The sequence below is a fragment of the Porites lutea genome, chromosome 5 (genome assembly GCF_958299795.1).
Source record: "Porites lutea chromosome 5, jaPorLute2.1, whole genome shotgun sequence".
In the NCBI taxonomy this organism is placed as follows: domain Eukaryota; kingdom Metazoa; phylum Cnidaria; class Anthozoa; order Scleractinia; family Poritidae; genus Porites; species Porites lutea.
The window spans coordinates 1,107,605-1,134,621 of NC_133205.1; the positions used below are offsets into that span (position 1 = coordinate 1,107,605).

The following is a 27,017-nucleotide window of genomic DNA, read 5'->3' on the forward strand; positions in this document are numbered from 1 at the left end:
CTTCAGTGCGCAAAATCTCCAAAAGAAGGCCGCTGGATAGAGGGGGGTTACCAAGCGCACGTGTGCATGCAATGTCATCCTGCGTTGGGAGAAGACCACAATGTTTGTGGCTAGGAAAGTTGCATCACCATGTTTTAGCCGGATTTTGAGCCGTGATTATCACAAACTTTGGAGGCCACTGAAGCAGTGTTGTCAAATAACTAGAGCACCGTCTTTTCGTGATGGTTTGGATAGATTTAACGCAGGAACTGAGCGATACACCCTAGGGTTTCGTCATACAATATGCACTTCCTCAGCTGATCATCTTTCATGGAAGGAGAGGTGGTGAAAAATTTCTTTATTTTTAGAATTTTAACAGGGAACGTTTTATTAATACTCTCTAATCATTAGGCACAGATCATTTATACCCACAAATTCTCCCCTCCCCCCCCCCCCCCCCCCCGAACTACCTACCCATAAAGTCAGTGGACCTTTTTTTATAATATATTGTTGAAGAAACCTTTTTTCATGTGGACCTTTTATATTATCAGGATTGATTCCCCAGATAGTGATCTAGTGTTATTTCCAAGAGGGTATTCGAAGGCACAGAGTTCAAACAGCCACAGCTCCAGGTGAGTATTAAAGTTTGTTACTTTGAGCAGTCAATGAAAAGTTCAAAGGCTGATGTTCTCCCGGCATTAACTGATCTTTTACAGTGGACAGTCATCAGAAGGAGCTAGTGGAAGTGGGAATGATGATGGAGATGGTGGTGACAAGAAAGATGATGGAGCTGAGGTTGTGATAGAGGACAAGGCGGGGGTTAAGGTAGATCCAGCCCAAGGGGCACTGGCACAGGTCATGGTCCCAGATGTGTTCCCTGAAGTGCCTGTGTTACCTGTTCACAGGAATCCAGTCTTTCCAAGATTTGTCAAGATGATGGAGGTTTGTAGATTTTAACCCTTTAAGCCCCAGTATCCACATAAAAATTCTCCGAACTGATCTCCATACATTTCCTTTAAGAATTAGTTGAGAGAATTTAATAAAACATCAAGGCATTTTCTCTTTCGTAATCATTTTTTATATTCTCACAACCTTATCTATTGACAATGTATGGACATTGTTAGGAGAAAATTGCTATTGGTCACTATTGGGACTTAAAGGGTTAAGCAATGTCACAGGGTCTTTTACCTTACCTTCCAGCTGATGTGAAAGGATGAAGGAGATAAGGCCAACAGCTCAATTATGTCACCACCCAATGATGCTATCATCTGAACCGAAAATGAGCTTAAATTACAGCGAATTTGATCTCACCAGTTTTTTTAAGACCTTGGTTTGTGTTTTAATTAATAGCCTGGCACTCAACAGACCGGCACTCTCCCAATATGTCTGAGGACTTTGTTATCAAGGTTCCACTGTATTAGCAAAATCTAATGTAAGGAATTTGTCCTCACTAGATAACAGACAAGGATCTCATGGAGCTGATCCGAGTAAAGTCAAGGTTAGCTCAGCCTTATGCTGGGGCTTTCCTGAAAAAAGAAGACAGGTTAGTGGACAAGAGTGAGACCAGCTCTAACAAGTCAGCAATGCTGTATTCATAAATTATAAAATAAAGGGCGTTTTTCATTCAACAAAAATTCCTTGTGAGATTTCCAAAATTCCATGTGCCCATGAAATGGTACATTCCGGTTGCACAGACCTGACCTAAGCCACCATGTATTTGGTTATTGTACTTTTAAACAAGATACAGAAGAGCGATACTGGGGACAACAATTTGGTCAAATGGAAAAGGACCGACCAACCGGATTGACTGGACCGGTCAAAGTGGGCCATCTTCCAAGGAGGTCCCTAATATTCTGGTCAGACAGAACCAAAATGGCCCGTTCCTTTTGATTTGTAAACAAAATGTCCACAGTGTTGGGCCGAATTGAAAATGCCCAAAAGCTCTGGTTTTTGATAACTTCTTGGTGGTCTCTCTACCAGACTGAGTGCTCAGTTGAAAAACTTGTGGGGTAAAAATAACCATTAGATAACTGTGTGTTGATTGCTTGTGTCTTATGATAAGTCACTTTGTTATTGGTTGCAATATTTCAGCTGGATGCTGTTCTTCTTCATGAAACAATGTTAATCTACTGAGTGAGACCATTACAAACTGTAGTAACACAGTGGTTGCTTATAGTTTGTTGTTAATAGTCTCGGACCATAAATTCACACCATCACCTGATGAGGTCCAGAGGAAGACATAGACATCACAAACAAAAAGAACATGGCTATTGTGACTTACATCGTCCTTATTTACCTGTGACAGTCGGTAGACTGTTCACTGACAGATTTTCAGGCTTTTATGAAGCAGATAAATGCACGTCACTCCACATTTTCTAGATTGCATGTCAACCAATTTCATTTTTCTTTTGTAGTAATGAGGCAGAAATCATCACCAGTCTGGATGATATCTATCAAGTGGGTTCTTTTGTTCAGATCACTGAGCTGTATGATACTGGTGATAAAATCAGGATGGTCATTCTTGGTCACAGAAGGTTTACATAACATTGTTGGTTATAGACAGTTTAGTAATCATTGTGTCAATGTTCTCCAGAAACTCCGGCGGCCAGCAAAAATCATTTTGCATTTGCCATGAAAGCACCAGCTACTCAAACAAATCATTTTTTTAAGAGGTGAAAATAAAGTGTATGGTAAAAAATAAAGCAAATGTATGAAATAAAGTTGCCACTACCATGGCTAAAATTCTTTAACTGGTCGCTCAAAATGCAATGAAATGGACTTTTCAGAGCTCAGGGTTTGCAAATTTTATTGATGAGTGGAGTCACTGTGACTTCTGCTTCACAAATTTTGGAGTCATTTTGGAATATTTGGAGTCAAGTATCACAACGAAAAAAGCCATTTTCAGACTTTCCAGCACGTGGTCCTGGCATGTTTACAATATCGTGAGGGATACACAAAGTAGCTGTGTCGGTCCGCTGACCTGGAAAGCTAAAATCCATGATGGCGGTCATCGAGTAAACTTTGATCGTAATTTACCCTCTTCCTGTTTTGTTGTGCAGTATAATTCTTTAATTTTGATGATTTAATTAAGGTTTACAACGTTTACAATTAACGTAAATTGTATTTGTTGCGAAAAAGATAAGGACAAAACTGTGTTTGTTACCGAGAATTTCTGGAGTCGAAGTGGCTCCCTGTTTGTTACCGAAAATTTCTGGAGTCGAAGTGACTCCCTCCGTAACCTCAGTGGAGTCATCTGAACAATTTTGGCGTAAAATACGCCAAATTTGGCGTATTTGCGAACCCTGAGAGCTTATTGTGTAACTTTTCACAGAGCATGAGGTATGGGGGCTAAACCCCCTGACATACCTAACACCACCTTGAAGATAAGTGGAGCGAAAGGCTTTTCGCTCCTTTTGATTTTATACTCTATTGCTGCCTACTTTAATTTTCTCTGCCTCTGCTCTACATTTTTGGAGAACCCTGATTGTATGTTTATAGACTATATATATGAATTATTTTCAGGATAAAAATAACAGACACCATTGAATATTCACCTCATACTGAGGAGGAGAAGACAGAACCTGTTGCTGCAGTGGATCTTCCTTTAGATTCATCTTCAGAAGACACCACAAAAAAGAAACCAATACTTATGGTTAGAGTGGAAAATGTGCTGCATGAACCATTCAAGCTCACAGATGAAGTCAAGGTAATTTATTGACAAATGAGTTTAAAAAAATGCTTCCCTTTTTTGAGCTTCTCATAATTTATCAGTTGTTTAAGGCATACCCAAGGCTGGGTACCCTGTGCACAGAGTCTCCTTTTGTCTTCTTGAGTGAGGAGGAAAAAAGGTGGCTCCTCCTAAATCGCATCAAGCCTTTGAGGTCTTTCGCAGCTCAAACTTCTTGACTAGTCAATCTTGTTTTCTCTTGTCAAATTGTTTTTTTGAGTGCGATCATCCATTATTGATAAACCAATGGTCATAAGTGAGTCCGCTGTAGCAAGCGCATGGCTATTAGACCTGGGTTTAAAACTATATCTCAACAACATGCTGCACATGCTTAACAGAGATCTCACTCAATTCCTGCAGAGTCTTTCTTGAGAATGCAGAAATCAAGCAAGCAAAAGAAAAACCTAATTCATATCCACTATCCTAAGTGGACAGCTCTACTTACAGCCACCTTTACAAAACCCTGTTTTACCATGTGGCACGAAAATTTTGCCGGAGTTTTATTTTGCAGATTGGCGATTTTTTGTGGTTTGCGGGAACAAATTTTTGCCGTTCGAGATGACTGAAATTTCTGGTGGGAACTAATTTTTGCAACTCTCTGTTCAAGTAGCAGAATATTTAAGTGGAAGAAACCTTAATATGGTATTTTCAACTTTTATTTTACGGTATGTTGAGTCAAAGTTCACTCTACTTACATATTTAACGGAGAATAATACGGTAATCACTGTAATATCTTACTCCACAAAGGGACTGAATAACAGCAAAACAAAACAAAAGCCTATCCCTAACATACACAACAAGTCCATTAAAGGCAGAGTTTTTTAATTTGAGTGAAGGGAGTTAATTTTTGCAGCGTTTTATTTGGCGGGTTTTTTTTTCTGCGGGAACTAATTTTTGCGGATCGAGGTCAATCTGAAAAATTCGCAAAAATTAGAACCCGCAAAATTTTCATGCTACACGGTACTCAACTCCCATACAAAACTCTGTGGCCATCCCCAGTTATGGACACCTTTTTTGCGTTCCGAGGGTGTCTGCTTACCAGAGCTTTCACTGTAGTTTTACCTCATGACCTCTGCAGTTGGTTAACCTCATACAGTTATTACAGGCATAACATTTTTTGCAGTGTATAGTAAGCAACTCCATACAAAATATTGTAATTTATTATTTGTGGAATTATATATGTGTAAAGAAAAATAATATCTTACATTAAATCCTCAGGCATTAACAGCTGAAGTGATCAAAACTATTAGAGATATAATTTCACTGAACCCTTTGTACAAAGAGTTTCTGGCTCAGCTCATTGAAGGTGGGAAGAGAGTAGCAGACAACCCAGTTCATTTAGCAGATTTTGGTGAGTAATGAGTTAGATTTTAGGGAGTGATTCTGTAAACTCCTGCTTGTAAGCCCCCATACATGTAAGTTATAGGCCCATCTTCTCGTAAACAAAATAATACATCCAGTTATAAGCCCGCCAGAAGTTACAGGTCAAGTTTGATTTCGGGTTGAATTTCTTTTAACCTAGGTTGATTCTCAGTCTTTTGTCTTCTAGGGCTAGGAGACAATGGAAATTGAAAATCAACCTAAGTTAAAAAATAATTTAACCTGAAATCAAATTTGACTTGTAATTTATTAATATTTACAATGTAATTCTGACACATTTTTTGAGTGTTTTTCTTGATTTTGTTTTGACATACATGTAAATTAAAGGTGCTGCACTGACCAGTGGTGAAACACAACAGCTTCAGGAAGTTTTTGAAGAAACCAAGATTCCTGTGAGATTACGCCTTACTCTTGAACTGCTGAAGAAAGAACTGGCCGTCTGTTTGTTGCAGCAACAACTAGGCAAGGAGGTGAGGATCAACTAAAAACAAAAGTGACCAGTTTCTTGCAGGACGAGTCATTAACTGATTTGGTGATTTGCAGCCAAGGAAGAGCAACTTCTACATTTTTTTAATACTTACATGCATGTATGCACCATGTACAAAACCTTCCTTGAATTATTTCTAACTTCTTGGAAAAGGCTAAAGCCCTGTCCTGGTCTACCTTAATTTCATAGTTGAGAAAGAACTTTTTTTTTAATATTAATTTTATTGTATTATCTGTCCTTTGTAGGTAGAAGAAAAAGTCAACAAACAACAAAAGAAATTCCTGCTTCAAGAACAGCTAAAGATAATCAAACGAGAACTTGGCTTAGAGAAGGAAGACAAGGATGCTGTTGGAGAGAAATTTCGTGAGAGAATAAAAGATTTGAATGTACCTAGACATGCTGAAGAAGTCATTGAAGAAGAACTGACTAAATTAGCCTATCTTGATGCACATTCATCAGAATTTAAGTGAGTTCAAATTAATTAGGACCTTTGCATTACTTTTTTATAGGTTGTTTATGTCAAAATCTCATAAATCTCGACGTAAGCCTGCGGAAAACTTTGAATCTGACCAATAAGCATATAAACCTTGATTTGAAATTTGTCTCTGAAACCAAATAGATTCACAGTAATATAGCAAAGTAAACTTTTACAACAGACTTTAGCTAATTCTTGGTTATATCTTTTTGATTATGTTCACTGCAATGTACATGTGTACCTTCAAAATCAAAATACTTTGAAACAGATTTCCATCAGTGAAACCATGCAGATGTGAACAGTGCCGCTACCTTATATGGAAATTTGGTTGTCAAAACACAACTTCACATTCATGGAAAACATTGTTATCAGTCAATGTGAAGTCTGTCATGTTTTTGGCAACTCAGTTTCATTATAAAGTGGCCCTCTTATTAGGGGGGTTACACATGTCCCTAGTCTGAATTTAAAAACCTGTCGTTTTGCGTATGGAGAAGGAAGGCATGTCGCTGTATTGTGTTTGCGCTTTTCTCTGTCTCAGTTTTAACCCATCTTTGCCATTTATGCTATCTTATGTTGCTGTTTTAAGGACCAGATGTTGCTTGCTGGAATTTTACCCTAACAGGGCCTCTATAAAGTGCTTAAGCACTGTGTTTGCATAATCTATTTCCAAGTGTTTTGATTCTGAAGGCAGTGTAGCAGTGAAATTAATGGTAAGCTACTCTGGCACTCTCTCCTTTTAGTGTTACCAGAAATTACCTAGACTGGTTAACCAGCATTCCCTGGGGTATTCACAGTAAAGAGAATTTTGATATCAGTCAAGCTAGACAAGTGCTTGATGAAGATCATTACGGTTTACAAGATATTAAAGACAGGATACTGGTAAGATCAGGCAAATTAATGTTACATTATGTTCAAGTTGAAATTGCAAGTGAAACACTTTAACCCTGCTCCATTTTTTATGTACATGTATTGGCAGTTAGGGTGACAGTGTTATGGTCCTTCTTAAAAAAATTATTTGTAAATTAATGTCAATTAAAAATAGTTAACAAGTAAACTAATTTCAGTTCTGCAGAGATACAAAATAACAGTCTGTCAGCAGAAAATGGCTGACTAAACATTGTCCCACATCTGAAAACAATCGTACCTATAGTCGAAAAAAATGATCAGACAGATCAAATAAATGATATAAAGGATATCATTTTTTATGGAAGATTTGATTTGCATATAAAGAAAATTAATTGAAAGCCAGCATAATTTGTGCCATAATTATGAGAAATGGTGACTTAGTAGGACATATGCCCTGTCTGAAAAAAAAAAAAACCTATTTTCAGGCCTGGCCCTGTCATTAAGTAAACTGATGTTTTCAACTGTTTGAATAGCTGTTTGTTTCAGTAACATTTCAAATGCTTATTGGCCCCAAGGCATGGGCAAATAAAGTGAAAGAAATGTATTATTCATCCCTCAATCTGAATGTGCATGATTTCTTTTGTTTTGTATCCCAAGCTTCAGAGCCTAGAAAGAATTTTATAATGTTGAAATTGGTCCATTCATGTTGTAGGAGTTTATTGCAGTGAGCCAGCTAAATGCAACTGTTCAGGGTAAAATCCTCTGCTTTACAGGCCCTCCAGGTTAGTAACATATATCCATCTGTCAATAGTGACCCAACAAGGGATGCTTACAGTGGTGTACCCATGGGGGGGAGGAGGGGTCAAGGGCTTCTGGAACCTTCTCCCACCCCCATCCTGTCTTTTCACTTGGTTTAAATCAGCCATAGTTGAGGTCTTGATATGTCAGTAGTTTGAGCAGTGGTTTAACAAGGGTTTGTTTGCCAACAATGGGTACATGAGCTTGCATTTGGAATGAGTATTCAGTCCTAAGGTGGTGTCTAAGTAATGAGTTTGTCATGTTTTGTTTAACATCACAAGCGATATTTGCACTATGGCATCATTTTGCTGGTTTGAGTGCCGATTTACACATTTGTAACCTACCTCCCTTGCAAAAAAGCTTGGTATATACATGTGGTTGGCTTTTTTGTTGGTACAATGTGGCAGTAGAAGACTATGTGTCAGACCACTCTAAGCTATTTCTCTCTATGGCTTTTAGGCGTAGGAAAAACAAGTATTGCCAGGTCTATAGCAAGAGCCCTAAACAGACAGGTATATATAAAGAGTTTATTTTACTTCTGCCCTGTAAACATATTAGGTAGATAATATTGTGCTGTTTATAGTTATGTGTTTTAGTCTTAGTGCATCCAATTCATATTATATGGCAACAATGAATTATCCTAGAATAACTTTAATGTTGAAAATGGGCTTATCAATAATACACAGTTATGTGGGTACAATGATATGATAGGGCCATTTATACTAGAAAAAATAAGACCCGTCTTACATAAGAAGCGAACTTTCCGTATAAATGGCATATTTCGTCTAAAATAAGACACGACTTAGCTAAGACGTGTCTTATTTTAGAACAGCCTTAACACCTGTTCTTAGATAAGACATGTCTTAGCTAAATTTCCGAAAAAATGTGCTGTTTATACCGGATAGTTTGTGTCTTCATCTTATGTAAGATGTGTCTTTGTTATTTTCCCTCGTGTAAATGGCCCTAATGTTTGTCTTCAATTTTAAAAAGTATTTTAGGTTCAGTGTTGGTGGTATGACAGATGTAGCTGAGATCAAGGGACACAGGTTTGTTTGGAATACATTCTTTACTTTTTGATCCATTCAGTTTTTTCTAGTTGTAGGTATGTCAAATTACTAAATAAGCCTTGGAAGAAAGATATTGTCTATGGCTATTGAAAATTTGTGGTGAAAGAAACAAACATTTTATTTACTTTTTGTCTTTTTGTACTCACTTATTTCTTTAGGAGGACCTACATTGGAGCAATGCCTGGCAAAATAATCCAATGTCTAAAAAAGACCAGAACGGAAAATCCTCTGATACTTATTGATGAGGTAAGGCCTCAAAGCGTTCAAAAATGAGATGTTATATCACCGCTTGAGATGTGTTTTTGTCTTTCCTGAGAGATAGTTAGATGTTCCTTGAATTCGCAGCTTAAAGGGGCTAATGTCATAAGGATATGGCTCACAGTGCATTTTTAGGTCAATTCTGTGTCCCATTGCTTAGTACCTTTCACAAAATGCTTGACCTGTAGAGTTACGAAGAAGATTTCAAACAAACTTCATCAGAGAGCACTCACCATCATAATTTTCTACTGATTTTTTCAGGCAGAGAATTAAAACTTGAAAAAGTTGGCCCAACTTTTCAGGTTTCAGCCCATGTGACGTGTAGCCCCTTTAAGATAGTTGTTTATTATATAGACATGAGTGTTTTACTGGAAAATATACCACTCGTAAAATTCAGGAAAACTACATCCGGGACCCGAGTGGTTTATTTTCCATAATCTCACACGTGAGTTTATCGATGACGTAATTTCGGTCATTTCCCTCTATTACTTTATTGATGTCTTTTTGTCTATGTAATAAAAAGAACATTACATGGCGGCTTGAAGATATGAATTTTATTTTTTCGTGGTGAAAAAAAAGTATTTTTCTCACTCGCTGCGCTCATTCGTAAAATATTGTTTTGCCACTCGAAAATAAAATTAATATCTTCGCGCGACCGTGTAATATCCTCTATTTATTGTATCTTTTAGGTTGATAAAATAGGGCGTGGTGTTCAAGGAGATCCTGCTTCAGCTCTGCTGGAACTTCTTGATCCTGAGCAGAATTCAGGCTTCTTGGATCATTATTTAGATGTACCTGTGGATCTCTCTAAGGTAATGAACAAGGAATGAAAGGATAATATTTTCTTTATTATTTTTCACACAAAGGGTAAACCGTTTTTAAAAAAACTTCAGCCAAAGACAAGCAAAACCAACCTGATGAAATTAATAACTGTTGTTTTCACATGAAAGCCAAATGAATAAATGAAAAACGTCTAGTAAAAGTTTTTGGTTGATCATTGTGGCAGATAAAATAATAATAAAGAGCACTGTCATTTTCTCCAAAAGCACGAGGAAGAAGCTGTACTAGCTACAGCCGACCGTTGTGTGATGTATTGTCTTACGTTATATTTTGACCTCATCACGTGAAGAAGACTGCCCTATAAGAACTCAAACCACACTGAAAACACAGAAAGCATCACCATCTACATCTGAGTAACTACATTGCATGAAACAAATGAAAATTAATCTCATTACCAGTAGTTAGCACAATAAAGTGCACTTGAGATTCCATTTCACGTGTAGCCTGCGTAGCATGGCGGTTTTGTCGAGCCGGGCGCACGAGCGGCGTAGCCGGGAAATTCGTGCGCGAAGCGCGAGAGAACGAGCGGCGAAGCTGCGAGAAAAAGTTGCTCCCGCCCCAATCTCCTCGCGGTTTCTCTGCCCTCACCCGCCTTTATTACTTAGCGCGCCCAACCAAAACCGCCATGCTACGCAGGCTATTTCACGTGTGATATCAGGACAACGGAGAACATTTTGTGATATATCACATGGTTTTGAAGGAACGAAAACAATTTGTGATAACACGTGGTTTTTACGTGAAAACGAGGTTATGTAATTAACGTACGCCTCAGAAAAAAAATGTCTCCATTCTCGATTTCGTCCTCATAACAAAATTATGAAGTGGTTGCAATTAATAAATGGTGGATCAATCGGCCATTGGGACGATGGCGTATTCTTACAGCTATGACCTTGAATTCATTTTGTTTTTTTTCTTTTCATATTTACATTAATTTTGGTAGTCCCAGTGAGGTTTAATTAACAAAAGCCCGAATTTGCACAAGAAAGCAATACCCCGAAGGATTTTGTTGGTATAGTTGTAAAATGACGTCATCGTGCAAATGGCCTATTTTCAAGATATTTTGAATTGGGGAAATTACTACTCCGTTACCCTCCTCTCGGTGTTAAACCTTATTTTCTTAAGTAACGTGAACGCTGCCAATGTATTTTCCTCACAGGTGTTGTTTATATGTACAGCCAATATTACAGACACCATTCCTGGTGCCTTGAAGGACAGAATGGAAATAATAAATGTGTCTGGGTACGTGGAAGACGAGAAGAAGGCCATTGCCAAGGTCAGTCAGTGTTCTTTAGCTTTTGGTAGCCTCCTATGCATAAATCAGAGGTACAGTGTAATGACCGAACAAAATTTGGCTAGAGTTAAGAATATTGTGTTAGATCCAATACTTTACACCAGTTGGTTCAGGGAGATCATTACAAAATGGCATCTCTTTTTGGGAACAAAACGTTAGTACAGAGGTATGTTATCCACCATGCTTGTCTAAATATCCTATATGGTTTCTGCCATCTTGGAATACAGTTTTAATAGCAGCCTAGGGAGGTATCTCGACATCCAAGAGCTCGACCGAAAGTTTGGCAGGAGATTGAATACTTGAGACGTCCTGAAGACAAGGATGTTGTTCTAGGTTTCTCTCTTTTCCGCAACTCTCTTTATTAACTGGCTAATTTTCTCATGCCCTTTCCATCTCTGATATTGTTTAAGTTATATCGATCCCATAATTTTTTCATAAAGTAAATGACTGCGAGCTGTAAATAAGGGACTATCATAAACTTCCGCTTTTAAATCCCCCTGGTAATAGGCCCATCAACTTGCAAACAAAAAAATACATCCGATTATTAGTCCCCCTCCTCCCTCGGACATGGGCCCCCTCTGGTTTTTCTTGTTTTGAGAGACATGAAATCGATTCATTAGGATAATTTGAAGCTAAATTAAAAACCAGTAAAAACAAAACGTATTTTTATCAGCACTGCTATAACTTGTTTCGGGGGGCTTTTTCTTTTCCGGTTAAAAGCCCCCTCGGACATTAGCTCCCCCCCCCCCCCCACACCTAAAACCCCTTACGAAAATGTGTGAGCTTACAGGGCATATAAACGGCAGTTTATGGTATCCCAGGGAATGGGTTCCTTGTTATCCACATACAGTTGGCCTTAAAGGTACTACTCGATCCTCCTTTATATGGGTTGGCATCCAGAAGAGAAAGTCTGAGTCAAGCTTGTTTTTTTAAATCTTTTTAGTGCCCCCATAAATATTTGAGAAATGACTTTGCTCTCTCACTTTCATTAGACTTATCTTATTCCACAAGCAAGAAAGAGTGCGGGGATAACAGAGGAACAAGTGATGATACAAGATCCTTCACTCGCACTACTCATCAAATCATATTGCCGGGAAAATGGAGTCCGGAATCTACAAAAACATATAGAAAAGGTAATATACAAAAACCTAGACTACGAAAAGAATGCGGAAACTTCGGACTAGTCTTTGTTCTGGCCATTAAATAACAGGGGATCGTGAGGAAGGGAAAAAGGGAAGAGGATGTGGGAGGGGATGGCAAGTACTCCATTTCCTTTTCTTGTTCGCACTTTTCTACCCCTCCTCCCCCCTCCCCCCCCCCCCCCCCCGCCGTTTTTGTGCCTGCCGTGCAGGCTAGAAAACAGACAAGTGTGGACTCTCTTCCAAACTCCATTTCATGTTTGCGTTCATAGATATTCCGTAAAGCTGCCCTTAAAATAGTGCAGGGTGCAGAAGGAGCGGTAGAAGTTACAACAGATAACCTTCAGGAATATGTTGGCAAACCATTATTTAACACGGACAAAATATATGATCAAACCCCGCCCGGGGTCGTGATGGGACTTGCCTGGACTTCACTAGGTAGGTGACCACTCCTCGTTGCCTCTTTTAACCACGCTACATGTAGCTTTTGCTTATCTTTAAGTTGCACAAATGGTTTAATTATAACTACTTGCACCACAATTGCATATTTTGTTGATATCACTGACTCAAAAATAATTGAAACGAATGAGACAACTTTTGAATGCGTCCTCGACAGACGGACTGACTGACAATAATATATAGCAGGTATCATCATCATCGTCACTTTTACTGGTTAACCTTTTAGAAGTGGGCTATAATCTTAAGACTGATAGTGTTTACTGACAAGTTCGATCAATGCTTATATCGATGTCAAAATGCTAGTGCGATCGTTCTTTTTAAGAACGTTCTACCTTGACTTACTGACTTACTAGGGACCTTAAGCAAGGACGAGGACGACGGCAGTGAAAACGTCGGTGAAAAAAATGAATTTACGTTCTTTCAAACTTAATCGCGTCTATTTGGACCCGCTCAATATGTCAAATACAGGCGACTTTTCCTGGAGTTAAATTCTTAAGAATTTTATTCAGGTTCAAAAAGGTGAACGAAAATTCGTCGTCGTATATCCACGTCCTCCATAAATCATCAAATTAGGAGGTTTCACGTCGTAGTCGTGCAGTGGACGTCAAAGAAATGTACTAAAAGGCGTGATGCACGTGCAGAGCTGTTGTTTTGATCATTAAACCTATTTGTTTTTTTGAAGTCGTCGTTGTGGTCGTCATCTTAGTTGCTTAAGCTCCCTACTGACAGACCGAGTGTCTAACTGACTGAGTGACTGGCTGACTGACAAGTCAGCTGACTGGTATCTGTTTGTCTGACCCCGGGGGGGCTCCGCCCGAGCGGGGAACCTTTTTTAGGCTTTAGGCATATGAAATGATAGGGATTTTAATATTTGAAGTACATTAAAGGGTAGGGAAATCTGTCATTTCCACATGTAAAAAGTCCCAAAGGGGCTGCATTTTATGGCTCTAAAAAGCCGAGGAAACAATCTAGTTTTGTGATTTATTCATATTTTTAAGGCTGCATTTATAGCAGTTAAAAGGGTTGCAAAGGTCTGAACTAGGTATGTGAAAGGGGTACCATTTGTTTATAGAAGGTATGCGAAAGGGGTACCTTTTCTGTCTACAATCATATGTAAAAGGGTAAGGGGTTGGACTTCGGGACGAAACCTGCCAGTAGAAAACTTTTTTGAGTACTGCCTCCCGGGTTTCTGATTGACTGACAGACAGACTGACCGAGTGGCTGTCCTGGCCCCAGTTGTTCGAAACATGGATAACGCTATCCACAGGATAAATCACTATCCAGTGGATAGTGCAATTGGTTTCCGTAATGTTTATCCGCAGGATAGTGATTTATCCGGTGGATAGCGCTATCCAACGTTTGAACAACCGCGCCTTGACCCAGTGCCTGGTTGGCTGGTTGACTGAATGACGAACTGATATAGACTGCAAAACAGTCCGTATTTTTGCGTATTCAAGTACGCGCGAGCAGTCGAACAACAGGTCTGGAACGAGGCTGAAAACAGAGAGCGAGACTGGGGCGTGTGAGACTCGCACGCGAAGACTCTTACGCCACACTTTACCGATTTCTTTACTGATTTTGAGAAAAAAACCGACTGTTTTGCAGTCTAGAACTGATATGGCTGGCCTACTAAGTTACTGTCTTCAGCTGGCTCACTCACGGACTGATGATCATTGGAGTGACCTTCTCATCACACATTCTCTATAGCTAAATCCTCAAGTCACTTTTTCCTTTTGTAAATAATCAATATGTTTTTCCTGTATCTACAGGTGGCTCCACCCTTTATATCGAAACAACACTTAAAGAAGCTTTGTCAAGTAATGAGAAAGATGCTAGGCCGTCTCTGGATGTTACAGGCCAGCTAGGGGACGTGATGAAGGAGAGCTCGAGTATAGCTTATACATTCGCTAAGGTTCGAATTTCTATATACAGGTATTAGAAACGCGCAGTGTACCGATAATTTTCATTGAGGCGTACTGTATGCTCGTTGATAATTGTTACAAATCTTTGGGCATTTATTTTGTGCATTATGTTCTGTGTTTGTGTTTATTTTAAACTGTTTTGCCTTTTAAAAACTCTTGCATCAAGATAAAAACAAGCTTGGAGCAGCACTTCTATGCCAATATTATGGAACCTCTAGTTCTTAGTAAAATTTGGAGTTTTTGAATGGCTGTGTGTCGTTCAATACAGGCCCGACACTAAACTTGAGAATGTTGCTGATTTCAATGTGCTCATTCTGACTACCGTAAATGGGTCTCGTGTTGTTTATCCCATAATAAACGGACTCGTACCCAGCCCCTCTCGGTTTGAAACTAGGCAATGAGTTTTCATCAACAGTGGGTCTCGCAAGTAAGATAATCTCGGCAATGTTTTTTGTCCAAAGAAGCAGTCGATTTTTTGTCGTTACTAATTTAACTCGATTTTGAAAACCGAAGAATAAAGCAAAAAAGTATCGATATTGTGTCTGTAGGTGGAATCCTAAAGGGTAGCCACTCAAATGACAATTTGACGGTTTAATTTCCTTCAGGGCTTTTTGAGCAGAGAAGACTCTAACAACGACTTCTTTAAGCGTGCTTCTATTCATCTTCATGTTCCAGAGGTGAGGAAAGCCATGCTGTACCAACTCTGCTTGTACTTTATTGTTGTTTTACAAATTCCACGCGTTTTTCGCTTGACTTTTTACTGTAACCTGTTTACCGCAGCCAGTTGCAAGATGCCCAGAAAGCAAAAGGACCAACTAGTACTCACACGCCACTGGCCCTTTGCTCGGGAAACTCATGCATACTTTGTTCTGATTGGTTGAGAAAGCGGCGCAAGTTTTTAATAGCCAATCACAAAGCGCGGCAACGCAAAGCACGTAGTATGCCATTTCCGAATCGCACTAAGCCTTTGTTGCCAAACGAAGCTAAGTGCGCAGTTTTCTATAAAAATGATTCCTTAAGAAAATTGAATTCTTTGGATACCGAAATGAAAGGTTTTCCACCAAGCCTTGCTTTGAACGTGGGGAGTGTTTAGAACTCAGGAATTTATTATTTCATTCGACGCTCTTTATTTATTGTTTGCTGGTAGGGAGCTACCCCAAAAGACGGTCCTTCCGCTGGCTGCACCATCATCACAGCGCTCCTGTCGCTGGCGACAAACAAACCTGTCAGACAGAATGTAGCCATGACAGGAGAAGTCTCGCTCACTGGAAAGGTACTTTGTTCTTTGGTAATTATAATATCACCATGTCAGCAGAGCCTTTCTTTCGCTTCCTGAATTTTGGCGTACTTTGCATGAATCGAGTAAGATCTTTGTTGAGCATACGTGGCATGTTGCTAGGATACATTTTCGAACCCATGCAGGTGTAATAGCCGTGTGCTTGCTACAACAGGCTCAGTTATGATAATCGATTTATCATTAGGCGAATGCTCGCACTCGGAAAAACCAGTTTGACGAGAGAAAACACGACTAGTCCGGAAGTTCATGCTGCGGCGACCTCAAAGGCAGTTTGACGCGATTAAGACAGAACCTCCTTTTCTCCTCCTCACTCAAGATCAAGAAGACAAAAAGAGGCTCATCTCACAGGGTGTTGTAATATATAGCTGATATTTTACCTTCCATCAGGGTAAATTGTAATTAATTCTGAACTAAGGTTTGCTTGCTCTCAATCACGTATAGTGGAACCCGGTTAATATATGGACGCTAAAAAAAGATGTCATAGTATCCGTATTAACCGGGTGTCCGTATTAAGCGGGCTGTCCGAAAAAACGTCAATTTGTGTATCAATTCGAAGACGAAAGCAGACATTTTTCCGAGAAAACGTTGTTTAATTTCTAAACTGTGACTGTAACAAGTTCAGCGTAAAGAAACTCACGATTTTTTTATTATTGACTAGGAGTAAAATTACCTTTTGAAACACGACAATGGAATCTGCAACTGTTCTTGGTGCTGACAGTTCTAGTTTGCGACTCTTGTCAACTAGGCGGACTGAATATTAGACAGAATCTTTGAACGGTCACTCGCCGTTTCTGTTAGGTTTTCACGAGCAAGTTATTCGATGATAGACAGTGCTCAGATAAACAGTGTCCGTAATGCGGGGTTGACGATGCCGGGAAGTTTGTATCTCGGGACATTGGGAAATGTCCGGTGTCCGTATTAAGCGGGTTAATTTTAGAGAATGTATATGAGCTTTTTGTTGGAACAAACGAAGCTGTCCGTTATATACGGGTGTCCGGAAAGCGGAGTTCCACTGTACTCTAAACGAGGTTGCTATCATTGTCCACGGCTGAGAACCAAGGACGTGATTAATGAATGCACATGGCTGTCTTCTATCCATAGGTACTTCCCGTTGGAGGGATAAAAGAAAAGACAATTGCGGTGAGTGTTACTATAAATTGGATCAATTTTACAGGAGACGTGTGGCCTGTCACTATCCGAATCTGAGGGTACTGTTCCCAAAAACTGTGAGATGTTCAAGTGAAACAATGTTTCTAGAGCTAGAGGAGTATGGTTTACTATGAAAGTTTAACCCTAGGTAGCCCCTGAGTTTCCTTGAAGAAATGAGCCTAGAACAGGCATTTTCTCTTGTTTTGGTTGCCGAGTGAAGCCTATAAAAACTAGGGGTCTCGTTCTGCGGCTTTCTCAGCGAGTTAACTGCTCGCGGTAGAGTCCAGGCTTAAAACAAGCGCTCATTACCCAAATTAACGCTACTCAAAAATCAGTTTTCTTGAAAGAAGGGAAAACTCACAGTTATCATTTTCCCTGTGCACTTCTTTTAGCTGGGTGTAATTTTTTTTCCATGTGATTATAACTACCATTCCATTTCTTACTGTCTGTTGTAGGCTCGCCGAGCGGATGTAAGCTGTGTTATTCTCCCTGAGGGAAATCGAAAAGACTTTGCCGACGTGCCGGAGTTTGTAAAAGAAGGACTTGAAGTTCATTTTGTGTCCCATTACGATGAGGCTTACAAAATTGCCTTTGATTCTTGACATCGGGGTAGTGTCTTTGCGAATGGGATAGATATTTCACAGCCTGGGATAGAAGTAAAAAAGGCCTCCTATACAACTGTTTTTGTATTTATAGGTATCGGTATCTGCTACAAACTGGAATGGATGTATTGATATCAGACAGGCTCGCAATGGCCGGCCATTCTTATAGAGCTTCGAGCTTTCTTTTGATGGCTTTCCTCAAATTTTGTAACAAGGATTTAGCCTACGCTAGCAAGATTGCAAAGAGGTGGGTGGGCTAGGGACCGGGTTCGGAAAAACACCCTCCCCCTTGCAACCCCAGCCCCCGGGGCTGTGGGAGATTAAAGCCTGTATAAATTTCTTTACTGTTCGTACAGACGTTTTCACCGCTTTCTCCTGCTCTTCGTCGGAAGGCCTATAATTCAGTGGCTGGTTTTTCTGTACTCGTGATTGAAAGCTGTCGGATGAAAACTACAATCATACGACCGTGAAGTTTTCAGAGAAACGGAATAGTCACAGCTAATTAATTAGATTATACATCATAATAATAGAATTTTTTCCCCTCAGGTAAATGGCGTATTCGTTTGTTGTTCGTGCCTGTGCCACTCGTATTAAAACATAGGCACGTTTAACGTGCATGAGCTATTTTGAATGCTTCAGTGTAACCGTACCAGGAATCTACCTTTTTCTGCCTAAATTTAGACTTTTTTGGTGCGAGATTGGGTGCTGCTGCACATGAACATGGTGAAAGTAATAACTTTGCGCTCTACTATCTGAACACCTGGAACAGGTTAAGCGGCAGATAAAGCAAAATGTTACTCACAGCTGAGTCGATCCTCACCCTAGAATCACATTTCTTGAGACTATTCTTGAAGTTGTCATCGAAGATTCCAGTGACTTTTGAAAATAAACCTCTAATAGTTAGAGCAATCTAGAAATTCTTTGGATTGAAATCCCCCATTAGCATCCATAACCGATTGGGTAGTGACATTTAGAGTTAAATAACAACTATTATCATTCGATGCACATTTTTTTTCTCCCTTTTATTGGCCGAGAGCCCAGCACGTGACCTGCAAATAACTGCATGTTCATGCACATTGTGTGTGTGGCTGCAAATAATATTCTGCTCATGTGTAAATGAGACCACGCTATTTTCCTTCCTGTGATCACTCTTGCGTGAAAATGGCAGATCGCTTCCAATCCATGAGTTTATTCATTAAAAACCCCTAAGAACGTCTGCGTGGGAGGCTACATTATCCTTTATACTATCACTCTAAACTTAGCTCGCTTCTGTCATACAGTTCTCTGCTCACAATATTTTATCACACAAGGTGTTGAAGGAGAGAGGAAGGGGGGGAATCCTGATCCCGCATTCCCGCTCTTTTCTCCCGAAAATCCCGCATCCCGCTATTTTTTTCATCACTTTCCCGAACTCTTCTTTTGTTTCCAAAAACAATAAAGTAAAGTAAGGCACACTCTATAGTTTGATTGAAAAGGAGACAACACTTAACGCGTGCCCGGTTGATTAGTAATAGGCCACTTGCACTTAGAGGTCACGTTACCAATGCTTCCTTTAAACAAGAGTTGGAATCTTGCTGATGCCGAGATTTGACAGAGCACATGAAAATTATCTTAAACCCGAAATTTGAGAGGAAACGCATTTAAGGAAGATATTTTTTGGCACTTTGATTTGTCAACAAAGTAGTGTGATTTGCATTGGCCCATAGCCGCCAAAACTTCTTTTTGCTTATATCTTGTTAAACGTTTGATAGTTGCGCTTAGATGTGCTGTAAAAGTTACCACATCATCTTTTCAATATTTCCCTTGAAGTTTAAGTGCAAAATTTGTGTCCAATTTGTAATTCATAATTTTTAAAAATCACATTTTGGTCACGTGACCAGCTATTTTAAGAAAATTGTGCGGGTTTGAAAAACCAAAAGACTACTATTTTGTTTAAGATATGACCTACTAATCGTTTTTCGAAGGCAAAGTCATAAAACTTTCACTTTCATAAAAACAATGTCACATGACCTCATAGTGCAAATTGCCTATTCCCGCTCAAACGTATGAGTTCTCCAATTCCCAACATTCATGTACTTACAGGCCAAAAAAAATTCCACGTCCCGTGTTACCGCCTCCTGGGCAGCTGTAAAATCCCATTTCGCGTTACAATACCTTGCGTTTTCCTGAATCACGCAGCGTATTTTGGTCATATTGCGGATAGTGCGGATCCCGAAAATACCCTTCCAGACACTGATCATAGTTAGCTACAGTTAGAATTCTACGCGCAAGGTGGTCAATTCAGCTGTCAATTGGCTAACAACTGTATTTTTATCACAGAGCGTAGTATTTCAAGCGACATGTTTTCAACACCAATTTTGAGACATATTCACAGGGGCTGATAAAATTAAATTCATCATTTCATTGATCACTGAAATGTATCGTTTAGGCCCCGGGTCAAAAGATGGATAGCGTTATCCTTCGGATAAATCACTACCCATCGGATAAGTATTGGGGATACCAATTGGGCTATCCAGTGGATAGAGATTTATCCAGTGGATAGGGTCTCATCCACTTTTCGAACAACTGGCACCAGACTGTTAAGAAGTTTGTAATACATACTGACAGTAAATGTGAATAAAGCTTTATTTTCTGGTTAGGGCCTGTTTACTTGTGACGCATGACAGAGGAAAGTTGTCCCGGTTAGGCAAGTTAACAACAACAACAGCAACATCCATAAAGCTTACAACATTTAATGCCAGTGCAAATAGCTATAGCACTAATCTGGCAGTACAAAAATTATAAATAAAGGCGTCATCAAATATTATTATATAGACACGAGTGTTTTACTGGAAAATATCCCACTCGTAAAATTCATAAAAACTACATCCAGGACCTGAGTTGTTTATTTTCCATAATCTCATACGTGAGCTTATCGATGACGTAATTTTGGTCATTTCCCTCCATTATTTTATCGGTCTTTTTGTCTATAATTATAATAACAAGAACATTACACGGCGGCTTGAAGTTATGAAACAATATTTTACTCACTCGCTGCGCTCGTTCGTAAAATATTTTTTTGCCACTCGAAAATAAAATTCATATCTTCGCGCCACCATGTAACATCTCTCTAGACAATTACATATTAAGAAAAAAGGAAAAGAAAAGAAATACAAAAACACACAGAAAGAAAAATCCCTCACACAAACTCAAGCACAAGGGTTTTGTTATTAGAAAAAAAGAAGACTAAAATTACAACTGGAGGTATAGACAACATATCAGATTAACTTCTTAAAATATCCTATTAAATAACTAACATTCAAATAATTATCTCACTGTCTAGGGAGTTATCCCTAGCACAGCATTTACAAGGCAGGTAGGGTAACCATCTTGCTAGTGTAACCTCAGCACCAGGGGTGACCTCCCTCGTAAACAGGGCCTAGTGCACATTTCTTCTTTTTTTAACACGACCTGTTTACAGGGCAGGTAGGGTTACCCTAGCACTAGAGTAACCCTACCTGAGTGCTAGGGTTACCCTAGCAAAAGGGTTACCCGAGAAAATTTCTCGGGTAACCCTCTCGCTAAGGTAACCCTAGCACTAGATTATCTAGTGCTCGCGACTCGTCCATGTCGGTAAAAAAATTTGATGATCTTTTGAGATTTTGCTGTCTGAACAGCTCTTGTCTCAGATTAAATACTACTTTCATCTTTATGAGTTCTTCAAGAGATGAATTCACCCTTTTATGTCAAAACTCAAAGACAGATGTTTCAGTTGGATTCCGGCCACCATGTTTTTGCCCCTGAAAGCTAACATAGGTTGTTATGAAAACTACGACCAAAGACCCAAAACCCCAAAAGCTAAGACACTGAAAGCTAAGACCTCGAAAACTAACACCCACCATTTTCCCACAGCTCTTCTAGCAATGAAAAATGATGGGTCTTAGTTTTCGGGGTCTTAGTTTTTATGACAACCACCCAACATCACGCAATGTTTGCAATTCGGTCAGTATAAAACGTGTACTGCCCACTGTGGACCATGAATTGCAGACTGGGTATAAAACACGGACTAGGTATAAAATGCACACTACGCACTGTGTATATAAAAAAAAGCTTTAGATAGGTAAAACTGAGGGAAAGTGGACTACCATAAAACAGTAAAAACTGTTTGAATGCAGAGGTCCACGTAAGACGTAAATATAACTGACTGGTTCCTCTTGCCGGATCACTTATTAAAGGGATGCTGTAGCCAGACATTACTTAAAAAAAAGTGTAAAATAAAACAAAACTGAATGCACAGCTGGCACTACGGCAAAGGGCTGATTTATTCTAGGCCAATATTTCAGCTATCAAAATTAGCCTTCCTCAGGGCCAGAGCTATACCGAGAGAAAATTTAAAATTTATATAAGTGGTTAACAATAATTAGCTACAATTTTATATTCACTAGTAGAATAGTATACAGGTAAATTATGATTGTACAATAAAAATAGAAATAGAAACAGTTCAATGTTCATTCCTTTGGTTCAGACCGTCTGGTTACAGGGTTTTGCCTCTATCTATGAGGTACGCTTCTCTTGCATTACGGTGTGACATGCTGAGAGTGGGTTGTTATTCCAGCGGAATAAGTTCCCTGGCTGCGATCGAGTGGTCAGGTTGATTGAAGTGGAAAGGGACTGCCGCTGTGGCGTTTCTGTGGAGTGGATTGTTTGTTGTCGCTCTATGATCTATGTTCACAAAGTGTGCGTTTAGTTCCACCTATTTAAACCATGGGAAAACATCATTCACTTTCACAAACACAGGAGAAACAAGACAAATTAAACATCACATTACTTGTGACTCAACAAACCTAACATATATGATCCATTGTAAAAGATGTAAAAAACAATATTATAGATGAAACTGAATGCACACTTCGTGAACGCTTCAAAGAACATAGACAGGCAACAAACAATCCACACCACGCAAACGCCACAGCAGCAGTCCCTTCCTACTTTAATCAACCTGGCCACTCGATCACAGACATTGAACTTATTCTGCTGGAATTACAACCCACTCTCAGCATGTCACACCTCAAGGCAAGAGATTAAGCATACCTCATAGATAGAGGCAAAACCCTGTCACCAGATGGTCTGAACCGAAGGAATGAACATTAAACTTTTTCTATTTCTATTTTTATTGTATAATCATTTACCTGTATATTATTCTATGTAGTATTTATAATAAGTATTGTAGTTAATTATTAACCACTTATGTAAATTTTAAATTTAAATTTTTGGAGCCTTTAAAAGATATTTTCTCTCGGTACAGTATAGCTCTGGCTCTGAGGAAGGCTAATATTTTGGTAGCCGAAATATTGGCCTATAATAAATCAGTCCTTTGCTGTAGTGCCAGCCCTAAGTAGTCCCAGCTGTATTTAGGGAGGAAGGCTTAATCGCCTATAAGTGAATAATAACTGAAATGTATCATCCAACGTTATTTCTAAGAGATGATGACATGATTTACACCTATGTAAACAGGTACATTGTGTTTGTGAACCCTGCCATGGATGTTAGAGACCGAGACCAGGTCTAAAAATGGGTGTAAAAACAGCATTTTGGTCACGCTCAGGATTTCGAGAACAATGTGGCACACCTCCACCAAGAATTTCTAGGAGTATTTCTAATGGGTAAAAAACATTTTTCGGACTATCTCGCAAATGAAATATCTTATCGACCTGATTCTTAGCGTGGCGTTTTGCATATTTAACTGGGCGTATGGAAAAGCTGGAATCCAGAACCGGAAGCGGAGTCGGAAACGGAAACGGAACCCGAACCCGAACCTAAGAAATAAAAATTGGAGACGTTTCTGTCCTGAGAGTGTCACTAACAATAATTGCTCGGTCAAGACTTGTCATCTCCACATTATATTTATTTATTGGTATTATATTTTTTCTGTCGCATCTTTTGCGTACGGCGCAAAATTTTTCTTCCAGAATTTCATATATGCGTGAGCGTTGCAAGTTGGGATCATGATTGACATGAGTACTCCTGATTGACATGATTGACATGAGTACTCCTCTTCCCTTTGCCGCCTTTCCCTCACAATGGATAAAACATGGTGCCCTTTTAACAAAGGTACCAGTAAGAAGATAAAAGTTTTCATTCTTTTCCGTTTTACTGAGTTTCAAAAATGTTACCATTTTACAAAAACATATCTGTTTTCGTTCGCAACAAAGCGACGAATCGATTGAAATGTGAGTACGTGTGAAAATGTGAAGTTGTTGTGCCTTGAATTTATGCTTGAGTCTGCAGCGGAACAGCATGGGCTGATTCTTTGAATTTTAGTGGTTATGTTCTTTTTTTTATAAAGTCATGTAAATTACAACTGAATATTTTGTTTGTTTGTTTGTTTTTTCTGGTAAAAGTGTCTAAGAGTGATGTGTAAGCATGTTTGATAAAGTAAAACACATGCGTGTACTAAATAACCAAACGTAAGCTCTTTTGCACGATGAGTACATCTTTGGTATCACGATCACTGTGCTGAAAATTTCTCAAAACAATGATAACAGAGGATGCCATCCTGACTTTTATTTCCGCACGGGTATCGGGAACTGGTTTCAGTGCTTCCCAGTTTACCCTGCTGTCAATTTAAGTTCCGGTTCCGGTTCCACTTCCTGCTCCGGTTCCGGATTTCCATACGCCCTATTTAACTCCTTTCCCCTTACCAGTAAGACTTTTTTACCGATACGGCAGCCATATTGAATTAATTAGATTTAAGGAGTATTATAGGATGCCCAGGGGGCATGAGCACATTTTGTTTGTATTTTCGAGCCATTTTCGGGACATTTTTTCTTAAAGTTTTCTTAGAATAAGATTGTAATGGGAAAAAAGATCCTTGTGCCTTGTTTTGATATATAATGATCGCTTTTTCCCGAGAAATATACAGTGAAAGACCATATTTCTAATAATATACTAGAAAAAGGCGATCATTATTACATCAAAACACGGCACAAGGATCTTTTTTCCCATTACAATCTTATTCTAAGAAAACTTTAAGAAAAAATTTCCCGAAAAGCGCTCGAAAATACAAACGAAATATGCTCATGCCCCCTGGGCATCCTATAATACTCCTTATATCTAATTAATTCAATATGGCCGCCGTCTTGATTTTTGTCAGTTTTGATAGCGTGACCGTGCAGACGACCACAAATGCATCAGTGAATCAATCGGAAAGGTCATGATGCGAGTTCGAGCAGGCGGTCGATATTAAAACGTGTCTTCAAAAAGTTTCAACAGACAGTCTCCGGTTATATCATGCCACACGAAAACTGTTTCATCTACACTACAAGGGACTTGTGGCGGCGAGGGATATTGTCTGAAACCAGGGTGAAAAGTACCGTTCACACCTGCTCTCTCTGCAAGCATGCCAACATAAACATCATCAAATCTAAAGAGCGGGACATCGTCAAACAAATCGACGAACGTATTAACAACGTCGAAGGTTAAGACAAACCCAAAACCAGGGCAAAAATCTGGGTATAGCGTTTTGTTGTATTCTTCATAACTAATTGTCCATTTTTCTTTGCCTCTTTTTACCAACGGCTTTTCCCAAAGCATTCCCAAGTACAGCTGTTCTGAAGAAAACGTGCTCAAAACGGAAATCAGCCTTTTCGTATGCACAAAAGTATCGTCGTCCATTTTTAACAAAAAAGTGAAATTGCAATACCTTACAGCCCATTCAAAGCCCATTTGAATCTTAAGAGTTTGATTCCAGTAGTGGTCGATGTAGTCGCCTTGCAATAGATCTCTGTAAGAACTGTGTTCTCTCGACAGTGATTCGGTCGTTTCCTTCGCCCTTGATTGAGCGACAAGAAAAACTGTCTTCCATCGAGGTGCTAAAGCGGTGTCGACTCCCCAAGTTCTGCGGATGTCTCTTCTTCTTTGGAAATTCGAAGGAGCTGACGATACCAGTATGAGGAGGAAATAATGCTGTGAACAGGTTGTGTTTGTAATGAGCGTGGTTTTAAGTTCAAATGTTCTTCCTTTGTTTTCTGTCTTTTCTAGTTCAGCCTCGCCGGTTTCGTTTGCTGGTTCGTTCTCTCTCTTCCCTTCCGAATTAAAGCAGCCTTCGCAACGCTGTGAAAATGGGGCAAAGTGTAAACCACAGAAGCTGTTCCAACTAAAAATGAAGAATGTCGGGATGGCAAAAAAAAGGCAAAATGCCGTCCTTCTGTTAACCCTTCTAGCTAGCATGTTTGCTATGTTGTAGTTACTTGGAAAGCATACCACCTTGCATGCTGCCCTAGACATATGTATTGAATGTCTTTAGGGAAGCGGGCGGCCCGGGCGGCCGGGTATTTGTATGAGCCCTTGAAAGAAAAGGAGCGCTGACCAGCCCGGTTTTATTTGGTCCCTTGGGAAACCCCAGGGAAACCCCTTGCTATATTTTGGACCTGGCCTTGGACCTGACCGTGCACAATGAACTAATGTTCAATAGCGCTGCGTGCAGTTGCTATTTATAGGCCCGTAGCTAAGACAAACAAACTGAAATTAGCGAATTCCTCACTTTTGTTAGTCCGTCTGCCACACAGCCGCTACAAACGGCTGCTGAGAATCGAATAGACTTGCCTACAAGTCGAACTCAATTTTTTTCACGAGCGCGAAGCGCGAGGGGTAGATTTTTTTATATCTTTTCTGTGGCAAAAGAGAGCGAGAGAGCGACAGCTGGATGTGTTTCCCCTGCAAAAAAAAAAACATCAAGTGATGTTATAAATTAAAATAAATTGAAATTCTAAATTAAAATTTCAATCAGTACCCTTGGGAGTTTTATAGTCCTCCCATGTAGTGCACCTTGGAGCAACACAGTGAGCACGTTCATCACACATGTGCCCCCGGACATATGCACGTTAAAAAGAACCAACCGATCCTGGTAAGAGTCTTGTAGGTCTATCAAACCTTTTTCTTTTTATTAAACTTGGAACTTTTCCGCATATTTTAATTAACACCTTTTCTTAGCTTGTAGACACAAAGCCCCGCCGTCCTATATTCAGCGACGATTGATTGATTTGTCGTAAATTAAGAAGTGTTGCCAAATTTCTCATACATGATTGGTTTGTTCGTCAGAACACAAACACAAAGGGAAAGTTTCTCACCTGGACTACAAAACAGGTCTTATGTACGCCCGAGCAGTCAAACGAGGCTGAAAACAGAGAGCGAGACTGGGGAGAGACGCCCTTACGCCAAGCTTTACCGATATCTTTACTGATTTTGACAAAAAAACCGACTGTTTTGCAGTCTAATTCTCAGCAGCCGTTTGTCGGAAGGAGCTTTGCCTGACGACCCTAAA

The 27,017-nt window shown here is 39.5% G+C and overlaps 2 protein-coding genes across 2 annotated transcripts; one reads left to right on the top strand and one right to left on the bottom strand.

Moving 5' to 3' along the window:
* The first annotated feature begins 61 nt into the window (after nucleotides 1-61).
* LOC140936472 (lon protease homolog, mitochondrial-like) lies at nucleotides 62-18,261 on the top strand. Its single transcript, XM_073385945.1, has 23 exons — nucleotides 62-321; nucleotides 531-611; nucleotides 696-921; nucleotides 1,434-1,522; nucleotides 2,394-2,513; nucleotides 3,502-3,685; nucleotides 4,925-5,057; nucleotides 5,414-5,556; nucleotides 5,819-6,039; nucleotides 6,789-6,927; nucleotides 7,607-7,676; nucleotides 8,152-8,204; nucleotides 8,683-8,738; nucleotides 8,918-9,005; nucleotides 9,707-9,829; nucleotides 11,014-11,130; nucleotides 12,141-12,281; nucleotides 12,560-12,725; nucleotides 14,516-14,658; nucleotides 15,274-15,345; nucleotides 15,816-15,941; nucleotides 17,067-17,105; nucleotides 17,570-18,261. The coding sequence occupies exons 1-23, from the start codon at nucleotides 101-103 to the stop codon at nucleotides 17,714-17,716; spliced, it is 2,898 nt and encodes a 965-aa protein (XP_073242046.1). The 5' UTR covers nucleotides 62-100; the 3' UTR covers nucleotides 17,717-18,261.
* Nucleotides 18,262-23,064: 4,803 nt separating this feature from the next.
* Nucleotides 23,065-25,925, bottom strand: LOC140936979 (beta-1,3-galactosyltransferase 5-like). The gene is made up of 2 exons (XM_073386494.1): nucleotides 24,928-25,925; nucleotides 23,065-23,306 (listed from the first exon to the last, which is right to left on the bottom strand). The coding sequence occupies exon 1, from the start codon at nucleotides 25,922-25,924 to the stop codon at nucleotides 24,938-24,940; it is 987 nt and encodes a 328-aa protein (XP_073242595.1). The 5' UTR covers nucleotide 25,925; the 3' UTR covers nucleotides 23,065-23,306; nucleotides 24,928-24,937.
* Nucleotides 25,926-27,017: the final 1,092 nt, after the last annotated feature.